At 37.8% G+C, this 24,090-nt stretch overlaps 2 protein-coding genes across 2 annotated transcripts; both read left to right on the top strand.

The window, feature by feature from the left end:
- Nucleotides 1–6,296: 6,296 nt before the first annotated feature.
- On the top strand, nt 6,297–9,237 carry LOC116324329 (ladderlectin-like). The gene is made up of 6 exons (XM_039609484.1): nt 6,297–6,510; nt 6,593–6,643; nt 7,972–8,081; nt 8,219–8,353; nt 8,493–8,598; nt 8,904–9,237. The coding sequence occupies exons 1-6, from the start codon at nt 6,450–6,452 to the stop codon at nt 8,972–8,974; spliced, it is 534 nt and encodes a 177-aa protein (XP_039465418.1). The 5' UTR covers nt 6,297–6,449; the 3' UTR covers nt 8,975–9,237.
- A 6,850-nt stretch (nt 9,238–16,087) lies between these two features.
- Nucleotides 16,088–19,446, top strand: LOC116324331 (type-2 ice-structuring protein-like). The gene is made up of 7 exons (XM_039599774.1): nt 16,088–16,224; nt 16,514–16,564; nt 16,698–16,748; nt 18,207–18,316; nt 18,424–18,558; nt 18,734–18,842; nt 19,241–19,446. The coding sequence occupies exons 1-7, from the start codon at nt 16,107–16,109 to the stop codon at nt 19,306–19,308; spliced, it is 642 nt and encodes a 213-aa protein (XP_039455708.1). The 5' UTR covers nt 16,088–16,106; the 3' UTR covers nt 19,309–19,446.
- Nucleotides 19,447–24,090: the final 4,644 nt, after the last annotated feature.

Genomic DNA, 24,090 nt, shown 5'->3' with positions numbered 1-24,090 from the left:
ATTTTAGCGCTTTAACATTTAAAGCATCCAGCTCAAACACTGACATTTTTTTAATTTATTTTTATTGCGACTTAATAGCACATGAAGTCTATATCTGATACGGTGGTCTTGAAAACATTGTCAAATTACAGTAAATACTCATAATAATTATCATCAAAAGGTCCAAACTAGTTGTCCATACAGGGGATGATGCCTTGATCTTCCCTTTTAGGGTGTAAACTAAGGTAGCCTAGCCATTGGTTGACCCTCCAATATTTTCAATATAGTGTAGTACTGTTTTGAGAAAAATACATGATAACAATTAAGACTTATATATGCTTGTCCTTCCTACACCCCATTTGATACTTCATACACCCTGCCCGGGGTGGGGTTCACTGGTGGTTCGGGGGATGGTCTGGCTGCATCTCGGTTCACTGCTGGTGTTGCATTCCCTTAAAAAGGTCCAGGGGATGAGGGGAAGCAACATTATTTGCCTGGTGACAAGAAATACCTGAAAGTTAATCTTTTCTAAATTTTAGAGAAATACATTGCACATGTGTTATGTCTGTGGGGTCTCTTTTTTGGAGACTAGCCACAAACATACTGTGTTATATTCACAGAGTGACGTAATAAGACAATTCCACAATACACATAAACACTGATCTTTTTTTTTTTTTTTTTTAATATGTACTGCTAATGTCTTGAATAAACATTATAAAGATATGCAGAACATACAATTATTTATTGCCAAGTCCAAATGTAAGAGGGCTTTAAGAGAGAAAGGTACACTAAGCAGTTGAATAGTCCAACACTGTGCTTTCACATAGGTGAACTCAGCTGAAATGAATAAAGTACATGGTGGTCTCTTTCTGGGTGATTTTCTTGACATCAAATAATTCCGGCTATTAAGGAATTCAGTATCACTCTGATGTAACATAACTCTCCAGTCTTTTCTCCAGTATAAGCAAACCAAACCACATAATATGACAGAAGTTCCCGTATATAGTGTGCCAAACACCATACTATCCCTAGAGCAGCAGTCTGTTATACAACTGTTCAGTGTTCATGCAGTTCTGTAGTTATTTTTTTATTTCTTGATAAAGCTATTGTGTCAGCAGGTTGTGTTTAACCTAAATATTCACACATATCTAAAAAAAATATTCGTTCTGATATTCGTTTAAAATTTTGATAGAACAGTAGCAGTATAATGTCCTTGAAAGTGGATATAAGGCCCTTGTAGAGCAAAACTGAGTATTTTGGTGTGATGTCCACATATGTGGACGCCAGGTCCTTGGAGGTTAAACACACACAACCCCCCACCCCCCCAATCAGTTTCCATGTTCTCCCCATTTTCACGTGGGCAGTTGATGGTGTTAGGTTAACTGATGATTCTAAATTGCCCATAGTTGTGAATGGTTGTTTGTCTTTATTTGTTAGCCCTGTGACCTGTCCACGCTGTACCCTGTCTCTTACCCTGAATGGATGGTGTTCCTTTTGTAAGAGTGGTGACTGAGTATATAGCATCCTCCAAAGCAACACTTTGATTATGTCTCATGACTGACTGATGGTACTGACACACTGCTTGTTAACGTTCACTTGACAAAGTGAGTTGAGTCAGTGACTGATACACTGACAGCAACATTTTTGCAGACATTTGACACAAAGCTGGCTTTTGAAATAATATTTTAATTAGGGATGCACCGATACCGATACTGGTATCGGGTATCGGGGCGATACTGTAAAATGTGTGCGCACTCGTACTCGTAAAAGTTAACCGATACCATGAACCGATACTAATGTAGCCCGGATGGGAATTTGGGAGTGGATACTCATAATTCCCATGGACTTAAACGCCACGGTAACATAAGGTGTTCACAGTTGATGTTATGTGATGTAACTCTACCCTGAATGTAATTTGCCCTGTAATATGTCGCAAGGTAAATACAGGTAATTAGAGCAATCAAACTGTTATGTTAATCATAAAAGTATTATTTTATGGTATGTAACTCTGAAGGAGTTAAAATATTTTCAGAGTTCTCATTTTCTGGAGGCCCGTGAAGGTAGCATAAAACGGGACCTGTGTATCTGTTGCAATGGAGGAGGAGAAGAGAAAGGCATGGAGAGATGAACGAGGTTAGCTGAACCAAAGTGAGAGACCCGGCTAGTTTTACTGAGGTTAACCAGCACAAAAGAGTGTGTGACTAGAAAACTGACCGTGTGAGAGCTTCACAACAGAGTGTGGGTGAAGTGACTTTTTGTTTCAATGGTCGCACCACCGTGCTGTGTTTCCAGCTACGATCGCCGAGGCTAAAGGCTAGCCCGGACTGCTTGGCTTCGCCAAGGAGGCAGCCGCTATGGACTGTCGGAGAGCTGGACAGTGACTCGCTAACGTGCTGTAGCAGAGACAGCATCGGGTCCGCAGGGAGTGGATTTAGTGTGGGACTGGTGAACGGCGACCTACCGAGCAACGGAACTGTAAGTCAGACTTTGTGCTCTTACTGGGAGAAGAGGATTTTCTCCATCGTCCGGCGTGAGCAGCAAACAGGCCTGCAACAAGTGTGAGTGTGTGTGGGCCCATGTGTGAATATTGTGTGTTTAGTGGATTTATATAACGTGTTTTGGAGTGTATATTAGTGAGTCACTTACCAAAAGGTGATAACATAAGTTGGGTTGTTTAATATAATTTCAAAGGGAATTATTTCATTTATACAGTGTATTTCATTTGGTTAAGGAATTGGAATATCATTTGAGTTTAAAAAAGGGATGTGTTGTACAGTATTTGTCTCTGCCCTTACGTTCAGTAAACGTTTCGTTTGTGTTAAAGAGTTGTCTGGGGTCGTTTCTTTACTACTGGTTAAGTTTAACTTGTGTGTGGTAGAAGTATCGGTTTTTGTACTCGGTATCGGCAAGTACTCAGATCCAAGTATCGGTATCGGATCGGTTTGAAAAAATTGGTATCGTTGCATCCCTAATTTTAATGACTATATTTCTCTCATGTGGTGGTGTCCTGGGCTCATAATGCATTCTTGGCCATACATGTTCCTTTCTCATTGGCTTATAAAATCATTCTCAAAGGTATTCATTCCATATTTTTAGTTCTTGGGTTTTGTGTAGAAACATATCTACTATATCCTGATCTCTCTGTCTCTCTCTATCCCTCTATTGCTTCTAGACAAATATACAAACTTAATAAAATAAATAAATGACTTTATTTGTTTTTTTTATTTGACTGTTCATTCAATTGTGGGTTTTTTTCCCATCTCACTAAAAACAGCTTGAGGCCATTCTCGGCCAAAGTTTTGCCATCCAATAGCCATATTGCAGCATAACAACAACTTAATCGATGATATGACAGTGTACATATTAATATTTCCCTCTGCCTCATTATTGCAGATTTCATTGTCAAAGTTCAAGTTGAGAGTTTATGAAATACCAGCAACATCATAATGATTATTTACAAAGAATGTGACTCATATTGTCATGAGACCAAAAAAGGTTGGGGTTTTTTTTTTTTGTTTTTTTTTTTGTATTGATCAAACTTTGGAAGTTGCGTAATTGTTGTACTTATGCAGAATTTAAGAAATTTTATTTTTACCCCCAACATTTTTACACCTAAGTCTGTACTTTTCACTCTTTACTTTTTCACAACAAGCTTGTTTATTTAGGTTTTACATATTTGTGGGAAGTTTTATTTTGCATCAATGTATGTTTTCAAACAAAAAAATAAATTATGGGAACTTTAACACAAAAAAGTCAAATGTATTGATATCTCAGTCAGTGGGGCTTATCACATAAAAAGACATGAAATTGAAAAAAAAAAAGATAATTTATCCTCTGTATATAGCACTCTACTTGTGGTTTAAAGTGGGCTAGGATGATCTAAAAAGTTGTTTGTGGTGCAGATGTCCATAGAACTACAGAAAACAAACTCATGAAAAGCATGAACAAGGCAGAAGCCACAACACAAAACCTCTTGCCAGTGCAACAATCAGGCAATGAGTAAGGGAGTGGTTCACTGTGATGACCCCATGAGGACCAGATTGGTTAATCAACAGATCTTTAGCAAGGCTTGACAGCTGGGTGGGGAAGCCTGGAGGAACCAGTGCTGTAAGAGCTAAATAAAAACACACCCAAGAACATAAAAACACATGCACAGGCAGGGCGAAAAAGAGAACAAGAGAGAGAGAGAGTCAGAAAAGGCATGCCAGTGCAGGAAGATGTCCTGCAAAACAAGCTATGGTGTACTAACTTTGTGTTATTTTAAAGTTGTATGAAATTACTAGGAGGAAGTTCAGTGAGGGTTAAACAGGCCAGCTTGATTTACAGTTTAGATTTTACAACAATGCACTATGTTGCACTGGTGCACAGTGACTGTGGTGTTCCTGGTCATAAGTACATATTGTTGAATTCAGCTGTGCAAATCCACTAAGAGCAGAAAAACTTTGGCCAGCAGTTGCGTTTGAGCTGGTTCAAAAGGTTTTTTAAGGTGTTTTCAACACCTTTGTAAACAAAATCTTCCTTTCTTAACATACATTATGTTTACATCTTTCCAATGTGACAGCTTATGCCTTGCGTTTTCAACTAAAGAAAATAAAGTCAGGTTCAGTCCAGAAACCTTCAGCTATTAATGTCACAAGAGTTCACAGCAAAATCTCCAGTGTTAAATTAACACTAGAGAGTGTCTATATGTGTCCACTCCTCTGAGTGTTAAATATAACACTGTTGAGTGTTAAATGAAAACTTTTGACAGTGTTACATTTTTAAAAGTAACCTAGTCAGTTCTGAAGATTTACAATGACTAAAACTGAGCAGTGCTGATTTTCTAACACTGGAATATTTCTAACATTTTGAGTTATTTTCCAGTGTTAGAAAATCAGCACTGCTCATTTTTATTCATTGTAAATCTTGAAAACTGACTAGGTTACTTTTAAAAATACAACACTGTCAAAAGTGTTCATTTAACACTCAACAGTGTTATATTTAACACTCAAAGGAGTGGACACATATAGACACTCTCTAGTGTTAATTTAACACTGGAGATTTTGCTGTGAACTCTTGTGACATTAATAGCTGAAGGTTTCTGGACTGAACCTGACTTTATTTTCTTTAGTTGAAAACGCAAGGCATAAGCTGACACATATAGACACTCTCTAGTGTTAATATAACAGTGGAGATTTTGCTGTGTTGTCTATCTATTACAAATCAGAGGCTGAACAACAAGTTGCTAAATGAGACAGTATCAGGTGGAGGGTAGCAGGTATACTTACTGACACTCTGACTTTATCAGTGCTGGTGTCATGCCCTTTGCTGCTAAAGTATTTATACCTACTTTCTATAGCCATACTTCATACTGGTACTCAGGTTGTTACACTCTACTTATCATATTATTTATCACATCATTTTATTATTTATTCTGCTTTTTTAAACTATTTATTTATAAATTTTTTTAAAAATACGTTTTTTCATTATTCTGTCTCTTTTAGCTCCGGGACCGTGTGTACATAATTTCGTTCCACCTCATGTTAACATGCAATGAAAATGGCTTAATGCTGTTCTGGATTTTAAGCAGCACTCTGTACCTGCCAGTGGCTGGGGCCGATGCTCTACCTCCCCCGGCTGATGTAATAATTATTATAATCATATTAATATCATGTCAAATATGTAGACGAAGTGTGACCACAAAGGATACACGCATGAACAAAAAAAAAAAAAAAAAAAAAAAGATGGCCAATGCTACAGGTCAAAAGAAGAATGTGATCTAATATTTTTCTACTGAAATTACACAGCAGTACAGAATAGTTACAACAGATGTGTTGGGACAGATCCCTGCTAGTGCTAGCACTGAACCTTGCACCATGTATTTCAATACTGGAATTGTCTGTCCATCATTAAAACTCATACCTGCAAATCAGTTACAAATGGGGTGTATGAGCTGCTTTACATCACACACAATAAATTATGTAAATAACGTTAAAATTAAATAACATATTACTTAAAAGATATTTTTGGTGGTAATAGTGAAATTTAATATCATTGTATTCATAACGGTGAATGCAGGATGCTCTCTAAATAAAAACATAAAAGAAACGGAGGACAGTTTTATCGATTGTTGAGTGGTTGTGCTCTGTGGATCCTCCTCTTTCAACATCAGTCAATAAATGAAATTAAGACAACATGATGTTTTGATTCAGAAAGAGAAAAATGCAACAAATATCTGGGTGACATGATTTTTTTTCCATCAGTCTTTTTTTCTAATGACATATTAGTTCCTGATTTTGCAACTGTGTAAACATAACAGTATATAAGTGCTGCTCTTAGATCTGTTTCCTACTTCATTGCTGGAAGGCTGAAGCTGACGGCTACTACTGTTACAGAAATAGATCACCTGCTACAAACTCTCTGAATCTCTTTTCTCTTTTAACCACCTGTCACTTCAGATCTTGTTTTCCACAGAGATACTAAACATAAGCATGAAGCTGCTGACTGTGTCTCCACTTCTTTGTGCAATGATGGCTTTGACAACTGCTATTGGTGAGTACTGGAGTATAATATGCTTATGGAATAGAATGGAAAACTGATGATAAAATATCAACATCTGTTTGAATATATCCAGATCTTGAAGATGAAGAGGGCAGCGGTGGTAGAGAGGAACTATTGCTTACAGGTCTGTGGAAAATTTCCAGAATATCACTAAACGTAATGATATTTCTGTCATTCTGAACAGAAGTGCAATATCCAGCAAGACACACAGCTAAGTTCGTGGTACAAAAGAATTGTTATGGGATATGAAAGAAAATACATTGAAAAAGCAATGTTTAAACGTTGGCACTATCTGACCAGTTACAGTATGAATAAATGTACAGGCAGGAGAGCACCTGGTTTTATGAAGGAATATATAACTATGATACAGGAAAGTATGAAAAGAGTAAACCAACACAGTTATTGAGTGTAGGCCTGTGAAAAGCAAATGGTTTACAGTCTGTTTTGAATGTAAGCACAGATGTAATTGGCCTCAGTTCTGCAGGAAGCTTATTCCAAAGAACAGGACAACTGTAAATGTTCTTTGGAACAAGTAACACCACATTTAGCTTTAATTGTGCAAACAGTTAAAAATACATCTGTGGATCTAAAAGGTTTAATTGGGTCATAGACACTGAACAAGCCAGAGGTGCACTGGGGGGCAAAGCTTGAGCTTGAACTTGAACTAACATAACAAGAAAGTTCTGTTCTAAACAGAGAACCTTTGCCATGATACCCTAGGTTGACTTCAGTATAGGACTAAATGGCCTGTATTTATATAGCGCCTTTCTGGTCCCTAAGGACCCCAAAGCGCTTTACATATCCAGTCATCCACCCATTCACACACTGGTGATGGCAAGCTACATTGTAGCCACAGCCACCCTGGGGCGCACTGACAGAGGCGAGGCTGCCGGACATTGGCGCCACCGGGCCCTCTGACCACCACCAGTAGGCAACGGGTGAAGTGTCTTACCCAAGGACACAACGACCGAGACTGTCCGAGCCGGGACTCGAACCGGTAACCTTCCGATTACAAGGCGAACTCCCAACTCTTGAGCCATGATCGCCCGACTACATGGTCAAATTACTGTGTATGTGTAAGGACTGGTTGCTGTACCTACTGATCATTTAGATAGTTCTGCAGTAGTAAACTGCTAAGAGTAAACACATGGATTGATATCTTACAGTCATTTTGAGATAAAAATGTTCGAACATTTAACATACAGTGCTTCACAGATTTATTAGACCACATGTCATAAAAACTAGATGAGTGATAGTCTAATACACTTATATCATCCTTTTTAATTGATAGAAATTAACATTTGATATTTGATTTGAAATGTAACACATAAGAAGAACAAAAAACCCCAAAACAAACAAACAAAAAACCCAAACCAAGTGGTCCAAAAAGCTAAAAACCAAAATGACTGTTCCAAAAAGTACTTTAGTGTTGCTTTGTATGCTTGTCTTCAGGAGAAGATCATGATGTGAAGACATCCAGACGCTGTCCATATGGCTGGAAGAGGTACCGCAAACGATGCTTCCTCTTTGTTTCCCAACCCCTGTCTTGGGCTCAGGCTCAGGTAAAAATGTGCATTTAACCTTTTTTCTTCATGGATTGACTTTAATGCTTTTATACTTTGTAAGTATAGCGTTGTAAAATCCTTCATCCCTTTTTGTTTAATTTGGAAATTTTCTTGTCTCTCGATCTCCACTGTAGAAAAACTGTGAGCAAATGAACGCAAACCTTGCATCTGTACACTGTCGCAAAGAGCACAAGTTCATTCGGAGGCTGATATTTCGTGCCACTCGCCAGTGTAAACTTACATGGCTCGGAGGCTCAAATGCAAAAGTGGTATACATCTCATCATTATGCAAAATCTGACAGATAAGAAGTATTATTCTGCATATCAAGTACATTATTTGTACCCTCTGTTATTTGAGAGTTTAGCTTGTTTGTAAATGTATTCTTTTCTTTTCTGTTCTGTTTTTAGAATTATATTTGGACTTGGACCGATGGAACAAATTTCAGATATACAAACTGGTGTCGTGGAGAACCGAGCAACAGTTATGGCCACTGCCTGGAGATGAATTTTTCAGGTAAATATTTAAAGAAATCCCTTAAACTATAGTGTAAGCCCTATTAATGTTAAGGAAAAAAGCCACAATACCCTATTTTCCTAAATAATATTTATTAATAGTAAATAGTTCATACAAATGCTGCATCTTGTTAAATAACAATAATCGAATACCAAATGTAATTGTTTTTGTTTAACAAGTGAATAAAAACATTACATTTTATTGGAATAAAATATACAATAATTTTTGCATTGTGATTTGATAGCAACAGTAAATACTCACTGCTATTAATCAGTTTCAGTTAATGTGATTTTTGTTGCTTACAGCAAAAAAGTGTTGGAATGATGTGTTCTGTTCCTGCCTCCGCCCATCTGTCTGCGTCAAGAATATCTGGTGATTCCTGACCTCATACGAAGGCACGGTGCACCTGGCAAAGAAACAAACTGTCTCATATATCCTCCAAAGAGTCTGCTTCTCATTTTACATCTTTGCTTCTGTTCAGCTATGCTGAAAAAAAAAAAATGCAAATAAAATGACAGAAACTGTAGTTTTTCTCTTTCAGGAATGTGTAATAGAAATACTGCTTTTAGCAAAGCTTCAAGTACAAAAATGAGCTGTTCTTTCTTGCTTGTCTGTATCATTAAAATCTTAAGCACTGAATCAAACTGGTCACATGTTCATGGGTTAACTCATATATTTAAAGCTATTATTGTTTTCTCAAACAATCAATAGAAATTCAGGCACCATCAAAGTAGGTACAAATCTAGTTTTAGACTCAGAATGCATTCAAACCCATTAAATAGTAAAAGGTAATCGGCAAAAAATGTCCAAGAATGACCTAGCTGGGATCCTGTGGGACATCTAGTTACAGACAAACTGGTGATTGTTAACCTACTGGTAGCGTTGAGGGACAAGAGAGGGAAGACCATAGTGGTAGCTATAGTGGTCCCTGTAGTAAGTGGAGTTGTATATTTAGATATAGATGTGTGTTTTAATGTAAATTTGAAAATTTTGCAATGGCTATTAGAAGATCTGCAGCTTTTAAGCACTTGTGACTTGGCTTAATTTTTCAGTTCTGAGCTGGTGTTGACACACTTCTCAGGTCAATGTGTATTGCACTTGAATACACTGAAGAACTCTTGGTGACCTACAAGAGTCCCTAGTTTTCTATATAAATACAGAGGTCATCCCTATTTTGTATTTTAATATTAGGACACGTCATTTATAAGTATAACTGGATTAACTTTTTTACTTTGCCTTGTGCATTGTAGCTGCAGTGTGGAGTCTGTCCACATGATGGGGCTGTGGTCAGCAATATGATAAAAATATACAGCATCTGCAGCCAGCAGCTCTGTACACAACATTCTTCTTTCCTTATGACTCATTGTTTGTGTTTTGGTCGTCAGATTTGATACTTGTGTAGAATTCTTATCAATTATATTGAAGTTTGGTTTTTGTTTAGGTTTTTGTGTGCACTGTTGAACTGTTGTCTGTGGTTTCTGGTTTCAGTTCATTTTGTACTTTTGAGTTTAGTTCTCAGTATTTTATGATATTTTGGTTCACATATTTCCAGCTGAAGAGATCGTGTACCCTCTTCCCATGCTTCTCTGTTGTAGTAATGAAATGTGAAATGGATTATTTACCTGTTTTAAATAGGGTTCTTCTTCACTTTCTGTTTTACTGTGACAGTTACTTATAACTTGTGTCTTGCTTTGAGTTTAACTTCCTCTCCTGGCCCATTGCCCTGATCGTCTTCAGTTCTGCCCAGTTGTATACTAGACCTGGTTTTATTGTGTGTGTGTGTGTGTGTGTGTGTGTTCCTTCACAGGGGTGTTTGTTTTAAAATCTGCTGAGAAACGGCTTAATCTTTTCTTGTATGTGCCTCATGCTGCAGTTGAGAAGCATCTGTTGCTTAACTGTGGTAGTTGCTGCAACTTCTGCACAAAGCCAAATATAAATTACAGATGCTAAATGTTGATACTAAAACAAATGTATAATTGACATTGAGATTATATTTATAAATTCTATTTTGTATTTAGCTGATATGTTAGCGATGACTGAAGCTTTCTGAAGCTTGTATTGAAAATGGTTCATTACTTGAAGCTTTTCAACACAGCCCTCTTTGCTGTCCACAAATATGAAGAGCAGCTTGAATCTGCAACTTGAAATTAACTGCTTCATTATGATTGTCGACTCTACAGAGCTGTTTAATATGATGTGACAGTTCTGTCTGATATCATTATGTCTATTTTAAAATCATTTTGATGTTAAACGTTTCTTGTTTAACCTCCTAAGACCTGACATCCACATACGTGGACATCATATTTTGGGTTGTCTAGACCACAATACTAAATTTTGCTCTACAAGGGCCTGACATCCTCTTCTCAGAAACTACATCAGGTGAAAAGATAATTCTTTGTTTTTACATTCATCTGGTCCCAATCAGCCCAAAAAGCAAAGAGAAATTAAAAATGCATGCCATGAAAGAGTTCCGGTCTTAGCGGGTTAAACATTATAACGTGTTCTCCTTTTGGTTTTGACTTCTTGATGTTTATTAATTAATTAATAGTTGATTAATTAATTAAGAGACATTTAATAAAAATAAATACACTATATATAATAATGTACAACACAATCTTACAATAGGTTGGACGTATGGTTGTGTTAAGAGATCCCTGCCTTCACACATTTTTCATATTGTATGACAGTTTGGACTCAAGCAGCACCATCTACAATTCAGCCTGTGGTATCTTTATATAATCAAACCTTAAAAATAATGGATAAAAAATCGGTTCGGTGGCATCATTGTCACATTTTACAGAAATATAACTTACTTAGTTTTTTTTTTTTTTTTTTTTTTTTTAACCTGTCCCGTTTGGTTCTTTTGCCATCAGAATTATTGTCTAAAGGCAAAGAAAGATGCCCAACGGATTTACTTTACCAAATGGACCATCCCAGCCTTGCCGTAATGGTCCATTTGATTCACCTTTTATTGTTTATTTTATTTTCACTTGCTGAATACGGGACAGACTTGACTGGTGGAAAGAAAGAGGGAAAGAAAAACAGCTGAGAAGAGGGACAGGGGAGAAGGGCAAAAACCAAAAACCAACAGAATAAGCAGACAAAAAATACATATATCGATCACCTGGATCACCTGTTGAGAAAGAAAAAAGAAAGCAAGCAGAAGAAAACGAGAGTAATAAACAACATCACAATGATATATGGGAATATGACAGTAAATACTAAATATTAAACATTATTGTGCAGCACGTGAGATCGACAGCGCACAGTGTGCTTTGAGGTAGGAGCCAAAAAGGGTGTAGTTGTGTGTGTGATCACCCGTGTGTGCACCTGTGAGCATGGACGCTTGTTTTTAAAAGGTTCCTTCATGTAATGATCTGCTAGAGGGTGTGGGGGGCCACTGCCCCGTCCTCCAGGGCATGATGCAGGTATGGAGGAGATCAAAACTCCAGACATCCAGAGGCCCCCAGAACACAAGAGACCAAGGAAGACCGACAGAGGGCAGCAGCGCCACTATCCCAGAAAGAGCTGAGGAGAGTCCCAGATGAGGGGTCACTCAGCAGCCATGAGCAGAAGCCGGGGGTTGCAGTGGACGTGCCCGTGAGCTCCGCCGGCAGCCAGCTGTGCCTGAGTGACCGAGCCCCGGGCCGAGAGGCCGAGGGCACCCCAAACTTACTTACTTAGTTTTAAGAGTTTTAATCATTGGTGTTATCTTAAATTAGTTTTTAAATGTATAAATAGGATGGCCCCAGAGTGTCTCAATAGATACATTCAGAGACAAGACAGTAATCGTGTTACTAGGAGTAAGGTGAACGGCAACTGCAAGATATTATATCGCAGATCTACATTCGGTCAGTCAGCTTTTTCCATAAAGGCCTGCCATCTGTGGAATACACTTCCAACCGATATCAAACTGATTACAGACATTAGATCCTTTACATAGAAGGTTAAAGTGTGGTTAAAGGGAAACCAAAGTTGTAGTCATTTTATCTGATGATTTTAATTTTATTTTAAATTATTGTCTATTAATTGTAATTGTATTTATGATGTAATTTGATTTTATGAAAATGTATGTTTTATTGTAATATGTATTTATTTAAGATTGTAAGCCCAACAAGGGACAATTGTTGAAAATTAGCAGTAGCTATAAACCTATGTGCGGTACATCAGTCTCATGTCTTGCACCTGAACTATGTTAAACTGCACTGTCCCTTTCAAATAAATAAATAAATTCAAATTCAAAAATACATGATATTGTAATTAACTAGTTGAAAGGTACACCTATCTATGTATAGTATACTACAACCTGAGGGCAGGACTTGCTCATGAACTGGTTATTATTCAAGAACAGGCAGAGCGCCCTGTCTTCCTCACTGGTTCCATGATTATCATTGTGTCGCACAGTGAATCGCTCTGTCTCACACAATAAGTCTCAAAGTGACTGGCTAAAAAAAGAAAATAATTGGTTGTAATTGTAATAATAGTTTTGTTGAAGAAATGGTTGTTTTTACTTTAGCAATAATTTTTTCAAGAACAAATACTGAGAAAAGAATAATGAAACTGTTTTAACCCTCAGTCCTCTGAAGTTTAGGTCATACTGGGTGATGACTCCAAATGTAGGCTCAACATCGAACCCTGTATCTTGATGCATGTGCAATCATCCCAGTAAGGAAATACCAGAAAACTGATTCTGTTTATCTGGAAATGGTTTTGTCAATTTCATTACTGAGCTAATATATATACATATGGAACAAACTGTCTGATGCCTCCCTTTAAAAGAAAAGACTCAGTATGTCAGGTAGTCTCTCATCCATATGAATTCAGTCATTTCTCTGATGGACAACTTGTGGATATCCTCATTATTGTATTTGCAAAGATGTAATAGCACAAGAGTGAAATTCTGAAGAAGTTGGCACAGTATCTTTTAAAACTGAAGTTGAAACTTAATTTCACAAGAATTGTTGCTAAATCCCTGGCATGTAACTATTTTAAGGTAAATGAGGCAACTTTACTGCAGAAGAACGGTCTGTATAATAAAGCATCTCACTGAGGTCAGGCAAGGCAAAGGCAAAAAAAAAAAAAAAAACCCACAACATCTTTTGCACATTGACCTCAGTGACTAGCATAGGAAATATTCTAAATGAGCCAGTAACCGTTTCAATGTTTAAAATTATTAGGATCTTCCTAAGGCACCAATTATGATAATTCTGAAATGCAATGTTGTTTCTTATTAAGAATTTAATTAACAATTTCAACAGTCATTAATGAAATAATGTTTCTCCTAGACTGAAAACAATGTAGATAAAGTGCAAGAATATTGACAAGACAGAGTTCAGTTATATTCAGTGTATTTGTAGGATTACACTATTATTAGTTGGAGTCAATTGTTAAACACATGTTGAATTCTCTCACAGCTGCTCTACTCCTGTGTTGTTGCAGTATATTAATGACTAACCTCGTACTGTGGATGGATTATCTCAGTTGTTCTCCTGACTGAAGTTTGGTCCATTTACAGCATCATGCCATGCAATTGCATTTGTCTCTAACCATCGGGAACCCTCAAGTTGACTTTTATCGAGTGGAAGAAAGTTAGCATTAAACCTCCAGCTTCACTGTGTTTATGTTATGCTAACATAGCTGTGTTGCTAGAGATCACAGCACATCGTTATATACCAGCTAGTCCAACTTCAGTAACCCAACAAAAGTTACTGCTGTTTAGTTTTTGTCTTCATTTATGTTGGAAGTGATAGCAGAGCTGTGCGTTTTAATTTTTTCTGAAATCTCTCTGTCAGAACATGCTATATCATGTTTAGGTGGAAACTAGTGAGCTAACTTCCTGCTAACTTCTACTTCCGTTAAATTGAGTAAATTCTGTTTTCATGGATGCCTGGATGTTAAACTTAATTGTTACACCTGATACAGCAGCAACGCTGATCATTTTATTGAAATGAAAGAATTTTGACAGTTTTTAACTCTCTGTGATGCCGCAGTTGTTTGTTTGACGTTGGCCCCTGAAGCGGAGTTTGGACCCGGATTTGGACCCGAGGCTCCTGACTACAGCAGCTGTAATAACAATCCAAGCTGTGTGGCTTTGTAGCTTACCAAAGTCGTACTAAAACATTTTTGGACAGATTTTTGTGCGCCGTGTACCACATAAAATCAGTTCAAGGTCAATAAGCACAACCAGAATTCATACATACGGCGTACTGGATTATAAGATGCATTGTCGATTTTTGAGAAAACTAAAGGATTTTAGGTGCGCCGGTCACTGTGGGCTGGAGGCTATCCCAAATGCCATAGGGAGGCAGGGTGGCTCCTGAAAAGGTCACCAGTCTATCACAGGGAAAAGGACAACCATTCACAATCAAAATCACAACTATGGACAATTTAGAATTACCAATGAACCAAACCGGAGTGAATATGGTTTACTACATTTTAACATCTATATTAAAATATTAGGGTGAAACTAAAATGCTTTAATCAGAATTGTAAGTTATTTCTGAAAAGAGGTTAAATTCAAATTTTATGTGTCACATACACAGTACAACATATAGTGAACATGTAGTGAAATGCTTGTGTCTGAGCTGCGGACAGGCTGCAGACTTAGCTGTACCATTCCAGGGCTTGGTTTTATATTATGTCTACTAAATGTGGTTTCCCACAATTTCTTACATATGGAAATATGTAAAAAGTAAAAATGTGCAAGGGTGTATGCAGGGCTCATATCCCTGCAGGCACATATGAATTTTTAACTAATTGAACAATCTGGTTTTTTTTTTATTAGAAAGAAAAGGGAAGAATTTATTTATGTAGAAGTAACAGCTTTCAAAACTGAAGTTTAGCAATAATTTCACAAGAGTTTCATTAGTGTTACCTGCTGCTCTGCAAGCATTGGGCAGAACATTGATTTACTGTTGAAATATGGAAAATATGCCATGTTTATTACAATAAGCTTTCTGTACAAGTGTATACCTCAAAACCTCATTAGATGTCATGGGATACAGGACTGAGTTGTTGTACAAGATTGAAGTAAATTACCACTGATAATCATGGATGCCACTAATGCTAAAACCCTGTAACAGATTGGAGACCTGCAAAGGGTGTGGCCTGTCTTTTATCTCAACTAAACTAGGTTTCAAGCCCCAGCACACGACTGAACTGAATAAGTAGAAAAAAATGGATGAATGGGGGGCTTTGGAAGACAACTGTTTTTTTTTCCTATAAGGTACACAAAAGGTTTATTAATTGTGCTGTGGTTGTACTCTCTGGAGCCACATCAGTAAACGTGAAATTTAATCAGCATGTGGCAGTTTTGCAATGATGATTAGACTTCCTAGTTCCTGGTTTTGCAACTATTTACATAAAAGAAAAAGTACATAAGTGCTCATCTTAGAGATGTTTAACACTCCAAATTCGAAGGCTGAAACTACTGGCTGGTACTGAAATAGGTGACAGACTTCCATAATAGACCTGCAGGAAACTCTGAATTTGTAGTTATCCCTTCATTAATGAAGTGGCAGTCGCTTCAGATCTTAAGTTTTTTCACAGAGATACTAAACATCACCATGAAGTTGCTGGTTGTGTCTGCACTTTTTTGTGCAATGATGGCTCTGACCACTGCTGCTGGTGAGTATTGCATTATTTATGTCTCTCTCTCTCTCTCTCTCTCTCAGAGAGTTAATTGTAACGAGAGTTAATCTCATTAAAATTACATTAACGCCATAACTGCATTAATGCGGCATTAACTCCGTTAACGAGTTACCGTGGATCGCCCCGTGCAAACACGGGCTGCACGGCGTCAATGCATTAGTGCAGTTAGCTTGTTAACGCCTTGACGCCCTATATACATTTTTTATGGAAAAATATGATAACTGTAAAACTGATGATCAATCATCTGCTGTTTCAATGCTGTCAGCTCTGCCAGCTAAAGAGGCCAGCAATGACACGGAGGTACTACTGCTCACAGGTCTGTGGACAGTTTCCAGATTATAGTATCATCTTACAATCATACACATGAATAATGAAAAGTAAATCTTGTGTACAAATGTAATAAATGGAAAACTAATGATCAAAGTCAACATCTGTTTGAATATATCCAGCTCTTGAAGATGAAGAGGCCGGAAGTGGAATGGATTCAGTATTGTTTACAGGTCTGTGGAAAATTTGCAGATTTTCACAAAAATTAAACACATTTCTGTCCCACTAATCAGAAAAACCTTGTCCTGTACAATGTGAAGCTAAGTTTGTAGTACAAAGTAAATGTTTAAAGGTTTATTGGAGAAACTAGAGTGAAAAAGAAATATATGTTATAGATACCCTTAAAAACTAAACTTTTACATATTGTTATGAGATCTCTGCCTATGAAAATAGCATCACCATTCCTGTATGATCCCTGTGGGAGATTAGAAGGATTCACAGCAAACAACTTTACAACATTTTTATTGTTCAGTGCGCATTAATATAAATGTATAGATTCTGGGGTTTTCTGTTGTTTTTCCTTGTTCTTATTGTAGGGTCTTCACCTAAAAACAGCTGTTGTGATTTAGCATAATAAAAATAAAATTCAGTTCAACTGACTTTTTATGTTATCCTAAAACAGGAAATTTACACTTGCAGACCTCATATCAAATTTGTATTTAAATTTAGCCTGTTTGAATCTGTTTTCCTTTCTTTTGTATTTATTAATTCTTATTAATTTGATGATTTAGAAAATGTGTAAAATGTTTTTATACCAATGCTATTCTGCAGCTTGGTTTGATTTCCACTGCTCAAACTGCAGATACTAGAACACAGAACACATCTAAAATACCTGAAGAACTATTTTTACCTTGATCTTTATAAAACTAAAGTGATTTCCAGGTCTTCCAGGTCTTTATCAGGCTGTGAGAGATTTTGATACCCTGCACAACGCACTACATCACCCTATTAAAAATCTTCTGCATTTTCTAATGTCTCTGTTTGGAGTAAGCTCATTTAGATTGGTTAAATGCTGCCAAGCTGTGACCAGGCAGGGTAAATGCTGCGTTATAACTCAGTGAGTTGATAACTAGCTTTGTGTGACCACTAATCCTGTTTGCCAGTGTTAGGGTTGAGTCAATTTAGATAAAGACACGCAGGGTTTGTTGAACTTGTGTTGTAGTGCAGGTGTCAGAGCACTCCCCTTCTCCCACAGAGAGACGCTAAACTGGTTATCAACTAACTCAGACATTTGACCAGTCATAGTATGGTACTGGAAGCAGAGGTGCTTAATTTATAAAGAAATATGGACAAATTTGGAAAGGTTAAGCACAAAATACACATTGAAAGAAACATAGCAGTGTCCGAGTGAGCAAAAGCGCTGTAAAGCAGAATCATATTAACCTTGTGGGCTTTAAACACTTTTGTCAGACTAGAAGTGAGCTGCTCTAAAGGTTAACCTATTTGAAGCCAGGAAAGGAAGCTGTTAAATGAACAAGACATGGGGGAATATGATGAGTTATAAACAACAAAACTGAAGCCCCGATGGTGTTTAATGGTGTAAAATTAAAGAATAAATACAAAAACTAAATTCATTTCTAGGCATAGGATACTTTGTTCGATACCACTTTATAAAGTACTTTTTTTTTCAGGTGAACCTCATGATATGAAGCCAAAAAAACAATGCCCCAATGGTTGGACAGAGTACTGCAACCGCTGTTTTATCTATGTTTTTCATGCCATGTCTTGGGCTCAGGCTCAGGTAAAAATCTCGATTTTCTATATTGTAAATTTAAAAATCCTATTTTGGTGAAATCCTATTTTTTTGCTTACTTTGGAAATTCTGCTGCCTGTTGATCTCCACTGTAGAGAAACTGTGACTTCATGAAAGCAAACCTTGCATCTGTACACACCTTTGAAGAGTACAAGTTTGTTCAGCACCTGATATTTAATTCCACACATGCAAGTCAACAGACATGGCTTGGAGGCTCAGATGCACAGGAGGTATTTGAGTCATCATTGTACAAATATTTATAGACATTATGAGATAGTTAAAAAATAATGCACCCATCAAACATTGTTCTTTCCCATCACTGTCTCTATACAGTAGTTGTGGCCTTGCGGTTGCGGTTTAGCTTGTTTTTAAATGTATTCTTGTCTATTTTGTTCGTTTTTGCAGAATGGTTATTGGTTTTGGATTGATGGAACACAGTTCAGATACACAAACTGGTGTCCTGGACAGCCAAGCAACTATTATTATGAGCAATGCCTGCAGATGAATTTTGGAGGTAAATTTTGAAAGAAACCCCTGAAAGTATAGTGTGTGCTGGGTGTGCAATGGTATCTCATGTTTGGAGAATATTTTTCTTTGATAAACTGGCTACATAAGGGATGACAACATGTAAAAGAAATATTAAAAAAAATGGAATAAATAATAAAGACTAGACAAACTATGACAATCAAGTGCATGAGTCTGGCAAAAGCCATAATCATCCACTTGTGAAAGTAAATCTTTTGGGCATTTCCTTGGTCGTCAGACTATAATTCTGATTGCTGCAGTATATATACATATTTACAGAGTGATGTGATAGTATGATCAACAGTGAATATTGACTAATATTTTTGTTATTACATAAACCAAGATATTCCTTTCAGAGCTTTTCAAAGCTGATTTTTGGTCTTACAGGACACAAGTGTTGGGATGATGCATACTGTACCAAACTACTGTCATCTGTCTGCGCCAAGAAGATCTGATGATTTCTGCTGACATAAAGGCATGTTAATCCTGGCAAAGAAGCAATCAATCTCATGTATCCTCTAAAGAATCTGTTTCTGATGTTACAGCTTTACTTATTTTGTTTGGCTCTAATGCGACATAAGGAATGAAGTCACACGTGGCATAACTGGAGTTGGATTGTTTCTCTTTGTAGAAGCAAACTGAATGTGTAATAGAATGAATGCTTTTCTTGCAAAATGTTATTTCCCAAAATGAAGTTTTTCTTAATTTCTGTATCATTAAAATCTTAAGCATTGATATTTCTGAGTGAATGTAAATTTGAAGAGAAGCACATATTTACAGGGACAGGTAGTAAGCAAAGATTTTATTGATGTGCAACCTTTTAAAAATATTACATTTAAAAGAACATATGAAGTGGCAAAAATGGGGCTTGAAGGCCTGCTTGACTCTCTGAACCTCTTTTATCTCTATCAGTGGTTTGGGATGACTTTTACGGTAAGGCAAGGAGAGCCAGACCTCGGGATCTCATAAAACATCAGATCAGTGCTAGCGTGATAGCATACATACTGTTATGAAGCTTGTTTCTTGTATCCACTGAATTTACACTATAGTGATAACTTCCCAGTCAGTTTGAGATATTGTACATGCTTGGGTTTCCTTTTGCATGCAATAAAGAAGTAATAGTTAAAACGAGCACCTTCCACTAAGGTGGATACCTCAGACTCTTTACGAAAGACTTTTGGAGCCATCGTGAACACGAATACTCATTCTAATAACAGAAACCTGCACCATATGTTGAACCTTCAACATGCCCAAAAATGGAAGTTTTTTTATGTGTCCATTGGTGTATGTTTGTCTCTAAAGTGTGTGTTCAGGGCTGTGTCTATACAGTGTGATGTGTGCTCATACCTAAATGGGGTTTTGTGTACATAGGTGTGTGTTTAGCAAAGCAGGAGAAAGGAAAAAAACCTCATCCTAACAGATTTGTCAGTTTATTTGTCTTCTGTAAGTGCAAAAACTAAACCTGGTGTGCCAGAATGTCATACTAGGGAGGTTCTTTTAAATCCAAAGGGGGAGAAAGTCAGTCAGAAACCCAGGGGCACAGAGATGCTACAGGTCTAATTAGAAAATGTTTATTCCCAGGCCGGAAAGCAGGAATAAAACAAACAATTCTAAAAAAGAGTGAAAAAAAAGGGACCTCTACTCATGCTGGACTCCTATTGGAGGACAGCATGAGAACAGAAAACAAAAAAAACTCCTCTGCACAGAAAGCACATCAATGTCCACAGCACAACATTATGGAGCACGTGACAAGCAACTGGGGTGGGTAGGGGGTGAGGAGTAATCCCAAGCAAACACAGCAGCCATCCCGCCCTGCAGCTATTTTTCCAGCGCTGGGCCCAGACCCGCCGTGTTCTCCAGGAGGGAATAAGCGGCGAAGGCGTTTGGGAAGGGAGGGGGGATGAGTGAGTGCATATCAGTGTATGTGTATGTGTGTCCAGAGTTCAGCTGAGACAGTGTCCTTCGCCCTGCCAGGCTAAGTTAACAGTCTGCCAGCCAACCCAGGTGGCCTTGCTTGAAACGGGAAGAACAGTCTAAACACATTCGTTATCAGGGAGTTTTTGTTCGGCTCCAGCTTTGAGCCCACAGCTGGCGCCAAAGGGATAGCCGCATTATGATGGTGGTTTTTCTTTAGTGCGAACAACTCATGAGAATTTGCTGCGCCATCGAGTGGACGATTCAAGTGAAACAGGCTCAATGATTATAATGATGTGACGTGTAAACATCTAAATTGAATAAATAAATTGTTTTCATGGTTATTCATTCTGAATATTGTCTCAGTATGTCTGATACAAAAGAGAAAGTGGAAATTATCAGGACAGAGTTTTGGTATGATTATGTAAATGTGTAATCATGTTTATGTACATCTGCATAATGACACAAACTATTGTGTGGCGTGTCACTTTTTAAACAACTAAAAGACAGAAATCAGATTACAGGATCTGTGGTGTTGTTTATTTATATTATGGTACTTATCATTTGTGATATTTATTACTGTGTGCATACTTTATTAGGAGAGATGAGAGCTAAATATTGCCAGACAGGGGAAATCTTCTCTTCCTTGCTGGTTCCATTGAAGAAGAAATGCTCAAGTAACTATGTAACACGTATGTAATCCAATTCCACAACACAGTGCGATGGGGAATCAGCTGTGTTTTGCTGCACATTTTATTTCGAATCTGGCGCAAACCGGCGAGCCAGTTAATGAATCAGTCACGTGGTACGGGCTGCCCGCGAGGCCTCGAACATCACTGCATATGTAATCAAAGCAACCCTCGATACAAGCTTCACAAAAACTCCCCCGAGATTACCCGACACACGCTTCAAAGCTTCGACACACAAGACACATCACTACCTATAGGCCCAGGAGCCTCCAACAGCCACCAGGCCCAGGATCCACCACCAGCCACCAGGCCCAGGATCCACCATCAGGAATCAACAACTAAACAGGTGTGTTTGCATCTTATTTGAGCCGCCTACAAAATGCCACCAAAGAAAGGCACAGTCTCCAAGGATGAGATGGAGAAGATTAAGAAATCTCTAAATTACATGTCAGGAGAGCTTTCTACTATCTCCAAACAACAGAAATTGCTTTTGGATATGATGGGAAAGATTAAAGAACTGCAAAAACTAAATAAAGAAAAGGACAAAAAAATAGCCCTACTTGAGTCCCGAGTGGCAGATCTAGAGCAGTACACCAGTATGAATGACTTAATAGTAAGTGGATTGGAAACCAAACACAGAACGTATGCCAGAGCTGTAGTGGCAGAGGAAGGCAGGGAGCCCACTGAAGCTGACATCGACTCTTTGGAGCAACAAATTCTCAATTTCTTTTGTGGCAAGGGAATTACCATTAATAGTAAAGATACTGAAGCTTGCCATCCTCTGCCTCGAAAAAATAATAGTGGAAAACCATCTATAATAATACGCTTTGTGAACAGAAAATCAAAAAAGGAGCTACTAAGACAAGCTAAGAAGCTGAGAGGAACCAATGTCTACATAAACGAGCATCTGACAAAGAAAAATGCTGACATAGCACGACAAGCACGAATACTTCTTTTTTTTTTTTCCGCCTGTCTCTTTTGCCATCAGAATTATTGTCTAAAGGCAAAGAAAGATGCCCAATGGATTTACTTTACCAAATGGACCATCCCGGCCTTGCCATATTGGTCTATTTGATTCACCTTTGCTTTTATTGTTTATTTTATTTTATTTTCACTTGCTACACACGGGACAGACATGACTGGGGGAAAGAAAAGGGAGAAAGAAAGAGAGAAACGGTGATAAAGGGCAAAAAACAAAAACCAACAAAACAAACAGACAAAAATACATATATCAATCACCTGGATCACCTGTTGAAAAAGAAAAAAGAGAAAACAAGCCACTCTCCCGGAAAGAGCTGAGAAAAGCCCCAGATTGCTCAGCACTCACCCAACGTGGAGACAAACATAAATAGACACTGTACACACAATCACACTCCCCAAGTGTACTCTATACCCCAGGTCTAGGTACCCTTGCCCCTGGAGGGGGAAACTGCACCCAGACCCAGGTAGTGTTACCCTTTTCCCTGGGGTGGGGAGAAGCAGACTGCCCCCACTCGGCAGCTAAGAGCCAACAGAGCCCTTAATAGGCCAATTAGAGGAAATACCCCCAAAGTCCTATATGTATGTGTATGAGAGTGTGCGTAATGTGAATGTCTAAGTTGTGAGATAAAATTGAGGCACAGGCAGCCAGAAGGGGACAGAGGGGGGGATGCCTCCCCTGCACCCTGGTGACACACCTTTACCCCAAGGCCCTGCATGTGTGGGTGATTGTGGTGTAGCGGCAAGCACGAATACAAAACAAGATTCAATCAACATGGACTGCAAACTGCAACCGCACTGTTTACCTGCAAGGAGCTCCACTGTCGAGTCCGCTCTTTCTCCGCCCCTTGACAGAACCTTACCCATATATGAACATTGTATATAAGGATTTCGGACTAAAATCCTTTGAGTATACTGATCACAGACCATGGGACTTGGAAAATGATATAGACCCTGAAAACAATTTCTATGCCCATAAGTATGATCAAAAATGTGAGTATTATACAAATGAGCAGTTCAATCAAAATATAATAATGGATAATGTAATATCAATCATACATTTTAATAGTAGAAGCCTCAATTCAAACCATTCAAAAATCCTGGACTGTCTGGCACAGTTTTGTAAGAAATTCACTGTCATTGCAGTTTCAGAGACTTGGTTAGAGGGGGATCAAAACTTAGTGAAGATTGATGGCTATGACATGTATTGCATCAATAGAAATAAAAAAAAGGGGGAGGGGGTGTTGCCTTGTATACTGATAATAATTACAAATGTAGAATCATCAGTGAACTGTCACTAGCACTGGATAACATAATGAAATAGAAGCTGAAAAGTCAAAGAATCTGCAAATCAGCTGTATCTACAGGACCCCTGGATCATGTATAAAAATATTCACAGAGGAAATGTTGAAGATGTACAATCCCATTAACTACAAGAAAAGGACATTTATATGTGGTGATTTCAATATAGATTTGTTAAATCCAACTGTGAACAGTGCCATCACTGATTTTGTTCATACATACAATGTACAGCATTGGTCTTTATCCCTTAATCTGCCGTCCAACTAATAACCTCACATAGTGCTACACTTATTGATAATATTTTCACTAATGTTGTTGACAGGAATGTTGAAAGTGGATTAATAATAAATGACT

This window comes from Oreochromis aureus, linkage group 3 (assembly GCF_013358895.1).
Source record: "Oreochromis aureus strain Israel breed Guangdong linkage group 3, ZZ_aureus, whole genome shotgun sequence".
NCBI classification, from domain to species: Eukaryota; Metazoa; Chordata; class Actinopteri; order Cichliformes; family Cichlidae; genus Oreochromis; species Oreochromis aureus.
Note: the sequence above shows the minus strand (reverse complement) of the source record. Positions and strands in the feature narration are given on the sequence as shown.

Bases quoted from the DNA above. Each gene is read 5' to 3' on its own strand.
- LOC116324329 (XM_039609484.1), top strand. From the start codon at position 6,450: ATGAAGCTGCTGACTGTGTCTCCACTTCTTTGTGCAATGATGGCTTTG. The intron at 8,082-8,218 runs GTAAAAATGTGC...TCTCCACTGTAG, and splicing joins TGTCTTGGGCTCAGGCTCAG to AAAAACTGTGAGCAAATGAA. The intron at 8,599-8,903 runs GTAAATATTTAA...TGTTGCTTACAG, and splicing joins CCTGGAGATGAATTTTTCAG to CAAAAAAGTGTTGGAATGAT.
- LOC116324331 (XM_039599774.1), top strand. From the start codon at position 16,107: ATGAAGTGGCAGTCGCTTCAGATCTTAAGTTTTTTCACAGAGATACTA. The intron at 16,225-16,513 runs GTGAGTATTGCA...CAATGCTGTCAG, and splicing joins GGCTCTGACCACTGCTGCTG to CTCTGCCAGCTAAAGAGGCC. The intron at 16,565-16,697 runs GTCTGTGGACAG...GAATATATCCAG, and splicing joins GGAGGTACTACTGCTCACAG to CTCTTGAAGATGAAGAGGCC.